Source organism: Tetrao urogallus (assembly GCF_951394365.1).
Source record: "Tetrao urogallus genome assembly, contig: scaffold_304, whole genome shotgun sequence".
NCBI classification, from domain to species: Eukaryota; Metazoa; Chordata; class Aves; order Galliformes; family Phasianidae; genus Tetrao; species Tetrao urogallus.
The window spans coordinates 1-10,789 of record NW_027638995.1 but is presented as its reverse complement, the minus strand read 5'-3'; the positions used below and the strand labels follow the sequence as shown (position 1 = coordinate 10,789).

At 67.5% G+C, this 10,789-nt stretch overlaps 2 protein-coding genes across 2 annotated transcripts; one reads left to right on the top strand and one right to left on the bottom strand.

Annotated features, from left to right (window-relative positions):
- Positions 1-300: 300 nt before the first annotated feature.
- On the bottom strand, positions 301-7,974 carry LOC306957589 (autophagy-related protein 9A-like; the record flags this gene model as incomplete). The annotated part of the gene is made up of 12 exons (XM_079551074.1): positions 301-701; positions 777-858; positions 1,070-1,190; positions 2,980-3,158; positions 5,165-5,392; positions 5,457-5,636; positions 5,704-5,857; positions 5,969-6,717; positions 7,096-7,237; positions 7,315-7,476; positions 7,575-7,785; positions 7,878-7,974. The coding sequence occupies 12 exons, from the start codon at positions 7,972-7,974 to the stop codon at positions 592-594; spliced, it is 2,415 nt and encodes an 804-aa protein (XP_079407200.1). The 3' UTR covers positions 301-591.
- Positions 7,975-9,737: 1,763 nt separating this feature from the next.
- Positions 9,738-10,314, top strand: LOC306957588 (uncharacterized protein; the record flags this gene model as incomplete). Its single annotated transcript, XM_079551073.1, is given in 3 exon segments — positions 9,738-9,780; positions 9,783-9,969; positions 10,047-10,314. Coding segments are annotated over 3 exon segments (498 nt in total), but the record flags the coding sequence as incomplete, so codon positions are not given.
- Between the last annotated feature and the right edge of the window lie 475 nt (positions 10,315-10,789).

The following is a 10,789-nucleotide window of genomic DNA, read 5'->3' as shown; positions in this document are numbered from 1 at the left end:
GACCCCCCCCCCCCACCCTGCGCTGTGGGCTGCGCCCGCCCCCTAAAGGTTTAGTTTTGATAAGCCCTGCCTGGCGTCCTGCGTCCCAATGGGGCTGGGAGGTGCGGTGTGGGGCGGGTTGTGGGGTGGCCCCTCGCCGTGCACCCACAGCATCCTGTGGCCAAAACACTGCGGATATCCATAGCGATTGCCCCCCCGCAACACCCAGCACCGTCCCCGATGTCCCCATGGCCCCCAGTGCCCCCACAGCTCCCACATGTCTGGCTTCCAGCCCCACTGCAGCGCTCAGCACAACGCTCTGTAAACCTTTATTTGCCCCCAGGGCTGCTCGGGGGCCAGCACTGCCCCCACTATGACCACAGCAGGCGGGGGGGGGGGGCCCTGACCCACATGGGCTCAGACCTGTGCCCCACGGCGTGGTGCCCCCCCATATAAATATAGCACCTGGGGGGCCGGGAGCACCCAGCGGGACCACGGCCCCACATTGCGTGGGGATGCAGCAGGATGGGGGTCCCCGTGAGCAGACCCCCAGACGATCCTCCGCCAATCCGGAGCCTTGGGCTGCGCTCACCATGGCCGCACGCAGCACAGCTATCTCGTCGTCTGCTCTTCCTCCTCATCCTCATCCTCCTCGTCCTCCTCAGCCCAACCACCCAGAGGCATTTCCCGGAGCTCGAGCTGCGAGGCGCGGGCGGCCGAGCCTGGAGCAGGACGGGTCAGTGCCCCACAGCCCCGTGTGGGTCTGGGAGCCCCCCCCACCCCCCAGCAGCACTCACCTGCGGTCACCAAGGGCCTCTTAGGAGCCCCTGCCGCCACCCACAGCCCCACAGGGCTCTGCTGCTGCTGCTGCAGGTGGAGCTGGGGGGAAAAGGTCAGAGCCCCCACCGCCGCCCCACAGCCCGGCTGCGCCATGGGGCACGGCGGTGGGGTGCAGGGATGCGGTGGCCAAGTGGGGGTGGTGGTGTGGGGCGCGAGGCGACGGCCAGACAGAAGCAAGGGTGCAGCACAGGGCAGGGGACGGGCGATGGCAGGGATGGGGCTGTGGGGACGCGCAGCCCGGGCTGCTCACCTCGTGTATGTAGATGGCGTGCAGGCTCATCTCAGCAGACGCCACCTCGGCCAGCACGGCTGAGCGGCTCAGGCTGAGCAGGCGCGACTCGCTGAGCGCTGGGCTGTGGGACAGCACGGCTCTGGGATGGGGAGAAGCCCAGACCCAGCCCAGCGCCCACCCCATGGGCACCCACTGGCCCCAACCTCACATGATCCAAATTGCCACCAGCCCCAGCCCAGCCCATCCCCATCCGTATTCCATCCCATCCCCATCCCAATCCGCAGCCCATCCCCATCCTTATTCCATCCCATCCCATCCCATCCCCATCCTTATTCCATCCCAGCCCATCCCCATCCTTATTCCATCCCATCCCCATCCCAATTCCCAGCCCATCCCCATCCCATCCCCATCCCAATCCCCATCCTTATTCCATCCCGTCCCCATCCCATCCCCATCCCAATTCCCAGCCCATCCCCATCCTTATTTCATCCCATCCCGTCCCCGTCCTTATTCCATCCCATCCCTATGCCAATCCCCAGCCCATCCCCATCCTTATTCCATTCCATCCCATCCCAATCCCCAGCCCATCCCCATCCTTATTCCATCCCATCCCCATCCCATCCCCATCCCAATCCCCATCCTTATTCCATCCCATCCCCACCCCAATTCCCATCCCATCCCATCCTTATTCCATTCCATCCCATCCCCATCCCGTCCCCATCCTTATTCCATCCCATCCCCATCCCAATCCCCAGCCCATCCCCATCCTTATTCCATCCCGTCCCCATCCCAATTCCCATCCCAATCCCCATCCTTATTCCATCCCATCCCCATCCCAATTCCCAGCCCATCCCCATCCTTATTCCATCCCATCCCATCCCCATCCTTATTCCATCCCATCCCCATCCCAATCCCCAGCCCATCCCCATCCTTATTCCATCCCGTCCCCATCCCAATTCCCATCCCAATCCCCATCCTTATTCCATCCCATCCCCATCCCAATTCCCAGCCCATCCCCATCCTTATTCCATCCCATCCCATCCCCATCCTTATTCCATCCCGTCCCCATCCCAATCCCCATCCCAATCCCCATCCTTATTCCATCCCGTCCCCATCCCAATTCCCAGCCCATCCCCATCCTTATTCCATCCCATCCCATCCCCATCCTTATTCCATCCCATCCCCATCCCAATCCCCAGCCCATCCCCATCCCATCCCCATCCCAATCCCCATCCTTATTCCATCCCGTCCCCATCCCAATTCCCAGCCCATCCCCATCCTTATTCCATCCCATCCCCATCCCAATCCCCATCCCAATCCCCATCCTTATTCCATCCCATCCCCATCCCAATTCCCATCCCATCCCCATCCCATCCCCATCCCAATCCCCATCCTTATTCCATCCCATCCCCATCCCAATCCCCAGCCCATCCCCATCCTTATTCCATCCCATCCCCATCCCAATTCCCATCCCATCCCCATCCCATCCCCATCCCAATCCCCATCCTTATTCCATCCCGTCCCCATCCCATCCCCATCCCATCCCCATCCCAATCCCCAGCCCATCCCAATCCTTATTCCATTCCATCCCATCCCCATCCCAATCCCCATCCTTATTCCATCCCATCCCCATCCCAATCCCCAGCCCATCCCCATCCTTATTCCATCCCATCCCCATCCCAATCCCCAGCCCATCCCCATCCCATCCCATCCCATCCCTTCCCCATCCCAATTCCCATCCCAATCCCCATCCTTATTCAATCCCATCCCCATCCTGTCCCCGTCCCGTCCCCGTCCTTATTCCATCCCCATCCCATCCCCATCCCATCCTCATCTTATCCCCATCCCAATCCCCATCCTTATTCCATCCCATCCCATCCCGTCCCCATCCTTATTCCATCCCATCCCCATCCCCATCCCCACAGCACCTCTCAGGCAGTGGGCGCTCAGGGCTCTCCAAAGGGCCGTGTCCCCTCCCAGGGAGTGGGGATGACAGGGACAGCAGGACACTGGCAGCAGCGCTGGCTGTGCTGCAGGGCTGGGTGAAGCGCCGGTCCCAGGGCAGCAGCAGTGGGTGGGCCAGGACACTGGTGAGCAGGGCGTCCGGCTGTGGGGACCATGTCAGTGCCAGCAGGGCACCCGGTGACACCATGGCATCAAATGGCCCCATGGCACCCAGCGTCCACATGGCACCCAATGTCCCCATGGCACCAAATGGCCCCACAGCTCCAAATGGCCCCACAATACCCTGTGTCCCCACAGCACCCAGTGTCCCCTTGGCATAAATTGACCTCACAGCATCCAGTGTCCCCATGGCACCAACTGACCCCATGGCACCCAGTGACCCCATGGCACCCACTGTCCCCACGGCACCAACTGACCCCATGGCATCCAGTGTCCCCACGGCACCAAATATCCGCACGTGGGGCTCCTGATGTCCCCCACAGCGCCCAGTGCCCTCTCAGCTCCCAGTGTCCCCCATGCCCCCAAAGCCCCCATGGCACCAACTGACCCCACAGCGCCCAGTGCCCTCTCAGCTCCCAGTGTCCCCCATGCCCCCAAAGCCCCCATGGCACCAACTGACCCCACAGCGCCCAGTGCCCTCTCAGCTCCCAGTGTCCCCCATGCCCCCAAAGCCCCCATGGCACCAACTGACCCCATAGCACCCAGTGTCCCCATGGCACCAACTGACCCCATGGCATCCAGTGCCCCCACGACACCAAATATCCCCACGTGGGGCTCCTGATGTCCCCCACAGCGCCCAGTGCCCTCTCAGCTCCCAGTGTCCCCCATGCCCCCAAAGCCCCCATAGCACCAACTGACCCCATGGCACCCAGTGACCCCACGGCATCAACTGACCCCATGGCACCCAATGACTCCATGGCACCAACTGACCCCATGGCACCCAGTGTCCCCATGGCACCAATTGACCCCATGGCACCCAATGACCCCATGGCACCAACTGACCCCATGGCACCCAGTGTCCCCACGGCACCAACTGACCCCATGGCACCCAATGACCCCATGGCACCAACTGACCCCATGGCACCCAGTGTCCCCACGGCACCAACTGACCCCATAGCACCCAGTGACCCCATGGCACCAACTGACCCCATAGCACCCAGTGACCCCATGGCACCAACTGACCCCACGGCATCAACTGACCCCATGGCACCCAATGACTCCATGGCACCAACTGACCCCATGGCACCCAGTGTCCCCATGGCACCAATTGACCCCATGGCACCCAATGACCCCACGGCACCAACTGACCCCATGGCACCCAATGACCCCATGGCACCAGCTGACCCCATGGCACCCAGTGTCCCCACGGCACCAACTGACCCCATAGCACCCAGTGACCCCATGGCACCAACTGACCCCATGGCACCCAGTGCCCCACGGCATCAACTGACCCCATGGCACCCAATGACTCCATGGCACCAACTGACCCCATGGCACCCAGTGTCCCCACGGCACCAACTGACCCCATGGCACCCAATGACCCCATGGCACCAACTGACCCCATGGCACCCAGTGTCCCCACGGCACCAACTGACCCCATGGCACCCAATGACCCCATGGCACCAACTGACCCCATGGCACCCAGTGTCCCCACGGCACCAACTGACCCCATAGCACCCAGTGACCCCATGGCACCAACTGACCCCATGGCACCCAGTGCCCCACGGCATCAACTGACCCCATGGCACCCAGTGTCCCCATGGCACCAACTGACCCCATGGCATCCAGTGCCCCACGGCATCAACTGACCCCATGGCACCCAGTGACCCCACGGCACCAACTGACCCCATAGCACCCAGTGACCCCACGGTACCAAATATCCCCACGTGGGGCTCCTGATGTCCCCCACAGCGCCCAGTGCCCTCTCAGCTCCCAGTGTCCCCCATGCCCCCAAAGTCCCCATGGCACCAACTGACCCCATGGCACCCAGTGTCCCCATGGCACCAACTGACCCCATGGCACCCAGTGCCCCCACGGTTCCAAATATCCCCACGTGGGGCTCCTGATGTCCCCCACAGCGCCCAGTGCCCTCTCAGCTCCCAGCGACCCGCACGCCCCCAACGTCCCCACGACACCCAACGCCCTCACCGCAGCGGCTCCATCTCCGAGCAGGGACGCCCGCAGCGCGCCCTCGGCCGGGCCGTGCGGGGCCGCATCCCTGTGCAGCCGCTCCTTTACGTGGCTGAGGAACAGCCCGCTGTGCGGCGGCGGCTGCCAGCGCGGGTTGGAGATGGCGAAGTGCATCAGCGACAGCTCCGTCTTGCCGTTCTCCGCCCGCTGGTACACGGAGGCCTCCGTCTGCCCCTCCGACAGCCACTGCGGGTGGGCGGCGGGTGAGAGCGGGCCGGCACGCTGCAGCGCCCCCCGCCCGGCCCCTCACCTGCGGGTTCCCGTGGCGGCGCACGTCCAGCTGCGCGAAGGAGCAGACGTCCCCCACGCCCACCACCTCCACCGTGAAGTTGCGGAAGAAATCGACGATGTCGAGAGCGCGGGAGGGCAGCGCGAAGATGAGGATGAGCGGCGTGAGGATGGGGCTGAGCAGCTCCTCCAGGATGAACACCTGCGGGCGGGCGGAGGGCTCAGGGGGCGGCGCGGTTCCGGGCCGCGCCGTGCCGTCCCGCACTCACCGCTTTGTATTGGAAGAGCTGGGCCATCTCGTTGCGCGTCTCCGCCGCGCCGGCGCTGCCCTGCCAGTGCTGCGGCATGTAGTGCGTGTGCGCCAGGACGCGCTGCAGCAGCTGCTCCGGGCATTGCACCGAGTGCTCGTCGGGGATGAAGGACCTGCGGGGATGGCACGGCCTGGCGTGACGCGGCACAGCACCGCATGCCGTGGCACAGCTTGGCACGGCCCAACGCGGCACGGCAGAGCACGGCGCCGTGCGGCGCACCCACCTGGCGACGGTGAGCAGCAGCCCCAGCAGCGTGATGGCGGTGAGGATGTGCTGCACCGTCAGCACGTCCTCGTCGTACACGGTGAGCGCGATGAGCACGGCCAGCACGGAGCCGGCGAAGAAGGCGACGTGACGCGCCAGCACGGCCAGCACGGGGCTGGCAAAGGAGTTCATGTAGCGTGTGGCCGGGCGATGCCCGCGGCCCAGCCGTGCCGTCAGCTCATGCTGCAGCTCGTTGAAGTGCCGCAGGTACAGGCGGCCGTACAGCGACCAACGCCGCGTGCCCAAGACGCCCGGCCGCCGCCGCAGCACCTCGGCGTAGCTGAAGAAGGCGTAGAGCAGCTGCCAGACCAACACCAGCGGGCACAGCAGCAGGTTGGCGGCCCCCAGCAGCGCGGCGCTCCGTGCCAGGCGTCGCGCCAGCGCCAGCCGCTCGCCCGCCCGCTTGTAGCACGGCCGCAGGCTCCAGGAGTTGAGGAAGAGCGCGCCGGGGCCGCGGAAGAGCAGCAGCTCCAGGTTGTAGTGCAGACCCTGAGTCAGGAAGACGACGGGGCCCAGCAGAGGCAGGCGGAAGTGCACGGGAAGCAGCGACTTGTTGACCATGGCCACGGTGTAGTTGCTGAAGCGCAGGATGCGGTGGTGGATGTCCAGCTCCGTCAGCTCCCGTTTGTGCACGCAGAGCTGCTGCTCGCGCTGCAGGGCGATGAGCCGCGCCTGCACCTCCTGCCAGCTGTAGTTGCACAGCTCGCCCTGCGCCGAGCACACACGGGGGGTCACCGGGGGCTCCTCGGCACGTTGCCGTGCGCTGCCGGTACCCCCGCGGCACCACAGTCCCTGCGTCAGCCCAGGCACTGCCGCGGCACCGCCAATGGAACCCGTGTCCCCACACTGGCACCAGCACCCCTGCGGCGCCAACACCACCGCCGTGGCACCGGTAACCCCGCGGCACCGGCGCCCCTGTGGTGACATCCGGCATCGCCGCGGCACCGGCATCCCCACGGCTCCGGTGTCCCCACATCGGCGCGTCATCCCCACGGCACCGGCACCCTTACGGCTCCGGCACGCGATGGAACCGACACCCCGGCACCGGCACCGCCGTCTCACCGGCATCCCCTCCGTGCCACTCACCGCGGGGATGCGCAGCGCCTCCCCGTAGAAGCGGCGGATGTCCCAGTAGGCGAGCAGCCCGCGCAGCACCTTCAGCAGGCGGCACAGCCAGAACAACGCCGCCATGGCCAGCAGGAAGACGAGCCAACCGCTGGCAGCGATCCTGCAGGGGAGGCACGGCTTATGGGGAAGGGTCCCATCCCCACGCCCCCCTCCACCCTCCCACGGCCCCCCAATCACCTCCGTGCGCACTGGGGCGCGGGCAGCACCGCGTCGGGCAGCGTCACCTTACTGCGCTCGGGGGGGACGTGGCTGCGGTTGAGCGGGCGGTCGGCGAAGAGCACATCGTAGCGCACACAGCACAGCAGGAAGGCGCTGAAGGCCACCACGAACACGAACTGCCTGGGGGGCGCGGGGGGGGGGGGGGGGGATCAGGGGATGCCCCGCGGAGGGGGGGGGGAGGGGGGAGGGACGGCCGTGCCGCGCAGCGCAGCGCTCACCCCAGCTCGAAGAGGTCGGACAGCAGCATGCAGGTGAAGCCGTTCTTCTGGTGGAAGTGGTAGATGTTGGGGCTGTTAAGGATCGCGCCCGTGTGCCACCCCCCGGTTCCACCCCCCCCCCCCCCCCCCCAAACCCCTCCGGTGGGAACAGCGCCCAGCGAGGATATCTTGGTGAAGAAATCATCCAGGTTCTTGATGTGATGCCAGGAGCCTGCGGGAGGAAACACCGGGGGGGGGGGGGGGGGGCTCAGCGGGGCCGTGTCTCAGTGCCCTCCCATCCTGCGACGCCCCCAAAGTGCCCACCTTGCCGCCCCTCGGTGACGTGCAGCAGCAGCTCCTCCTCACCCGGGGGGGAATCCTCCTCGGGGTCCTCCAAGCGGTGATACTCAGCCTCCGGCATCGCACCTGCGGGGGGGGGGCAACGATGCGGGACCCCCGCGATAGGAACCCCAGCGCGGGACCCCCGATGCGGGCACGGGTTGTGGGGTTGCACGGAGTCGGAGACCCCTCCCCCGCCCCACGCCGCGCCGTGCCGGGTGAGCTGTCGCCCCGCAGGAAATGCCGGGGACGCCGCAACGCACCGCCCGCGTGCCCCGCATCGGGATGCCGTGAGCTGTCACCCCGCAGTGCCCGCGGGAACGGCCCCGGGCAGAGCCACGCAATCCCGTGGTCCCGTCTCTCCGACGCGCCCTCAACCTCGCGGCCACAGGGAGCGGGCGGGACGTGCCGGGGAGCGCGGGGATCCGGCAAGGAAGGGACCCCCACGGCTCCTACCGCCACCCCCCAGACAGGGTGGGAATCCCCAGATCCCGGGTGAAGGATGGGATTCCCCCAGCAGGATGTGGCAGAGAAGCCCTTGGGGCAGGAGGGGACTCCCGACCCCCTCTGCAAGGGTGGGAGCCCAGACTCCCTCGCTGGGGAAGGATGGGACCCCCCCAGAAAGATGGGACCCCCAGAACTTTGGAGAAGGATGGGACACCCGGAGCACCTCCAGCTCCCCAGGGAGGATGAGACCCCCCCCAAGGCAGGACGGGACCCCCGGACTCGTTTGGATAGGATGGAATCCCTATTAATCTGAAGCAGAACATTCGGGCAGGACGGGACCCCCATAACGTGGGGCAGGATGGGACCCACAGAACATCCCACAGCTGCCCACCCCCAAGGCAGGAGGGAACCCCCGGAACTTTGGGGAAGGATGGGGAGACCCACGGGACCCCCCCCAGCGGGAAGGGACCGGAGAGCCGCCCCTCTCCCCCCGCCTCCTGAAGCACCACGTGACCCGGTTCCCCCGGCACAGAGTGCGACCCCCCCCCCCCCCCCGTCGGGCCGCACCGGGACCCCCCTCTCCGTCCCGGTCGGCCTCACCCCGCCCCGTACCGCCGCTCCGCAGCCGCCGTCGGTCCCGTCCCGCGTGAGGCAGAGCCGGACCGGACCCGCAGGTGGATCCGCGGCGCCGCCCCACGCGCGTGGGCCGTCCCGTCCCGGGCCGTGATTCAGCAGCGGGCGGTGCGGGGCCGCAGGGACGCGCTGTCCCCGCGCTGACCCCCCCGCACGGCATCGGGTGTCCCCGTGCCGGGACGCGGCCCCCCCGCACCGAAAATACCCCGCGGCCGAAAATAGAGCGGGCGGCGCGGGGGGGGGGGGAGAGCGGCACCACGGAACCCCCCGGGACACGCGTGGGGGTCACGGCCCGCAGCTGGGGACACGCGGTGACGCTGCGCGCTGTGGAGACGAGGACGCGCACGGGGGTTCCGTAACGGGGGGGCTGCGGGGCTGAGGGGGGGGCAGCGCGTGGGTCCCGAGTGCCCGCGTCCCCGTGGCACCGCGTCCCGCTGTCCCGGTGTCCCGCTGTCCCCGTGCCCAACTGACCCCGTGTCCGCGTGTCCCACGTCCAGCTGTCCCCGTGCCCCGGTGTCCCCGTGTCCAAATGTCGCGGTGTCCTCATCCCCCGACTTCCCCATCTCGCGCCGTCCCCGTGTCCGCGTGTCCCCGTGTCCGTGTGTCCCGCTGTCCCCCTGTCGCGGTGTCCCCTATCCGAATGTCCGTCCCCGTCTCTGAGTGTCCCCGCGTCCCTCTCTCGCTCTCACCTGCTGCCCCTCCGCGCCCCGCATTCAATCTGCGCCCCGCACGGCCCGGCCCGGGCTCCGCACCCCCCTTGGAGCCATGGCCGCGATCTCGCACCGCCCGGGGCTGCGGGACGGGGGGGGGTCGGGGGCTCTGAGGACGCGCCGCGCTGCGGGGTGCGGGGAGCGGTGCGGGGTCTCGGCCGGAGGTGGCGGTGCCGGGCCGTGCAGCTCCACCCCCCGCACCGCCCCTTCCGCGGGGCCGCCATGCTGCTGCTGTGCGCGGGGCGGGCGGGCTGCGGGCTGCGGGCGGTGCGGGCGGCGCTGAGCAGGTACCGGGCGGGGGGGGGGGGGGGGCGGAAGGAGGTGGGCGCAGTGCCCGGGATGGGCGCTCACGGCGACTCCGCAGCTGCAGGAATGGGGGGTCGGCGCTCCGCTCCGCACTGCGCCCCGCTCTGCGCCCCGCACTGCGCCCCGCACCGCTCCTCGTCCCGGCTGGGTTTGCGTTGGGCTGCGTGGGGGCGGCGCTGGGGGCGGCAGCGCGATGCCAGGAGAGCCGTGGCCGCTCCATCCCCGCCGCCGTCCCCGCCGCTCCGCGCCCCGAACCCGAGTTCCAATGGGCGGCGTTCTGGGCGCTGCTGCGCCCGCAGCTCCTCGCGCTGTCGGCGGCCGTCGTGGTGAGCGGGGGGGGGGGGCACGGCGTGGGGTCCCGTCCCGTCCCCATCCCCGTCCCTCTCTCTGTGCCCGCTCCCTTTCCTCACCTAACCCTGTCCCCATCCCACTTCACATCCCTGTCCCCGCTGTTATCCGTGTCCCTGTTCCCATTCAGCTCTTCATCCCCATCCCTGTTCTCATCCCTATGTTCATCCCCATCCCTGTCCTTATCCCCATGTCCATGTGCGTATCCCTAGTGTCCATCCCACCCCATCCCACCCCATCCCATCTCACTGATGCCTATTTCTCTGTCCCCATCCCCGTCCCTGTTGTTACCCATGTTCCATTCCCATTCGTATCCTCATTCCCATCCCTGTTCTCATCCCTATGTCCATCCCCATCCCTGTCCTTATCCCCATCCCATCCCCATGTCCACATCCTCGAGGTCCACCCCACCCCACTGACACCTGTTTCTTTGTCCCCACCCCCCACATCCCA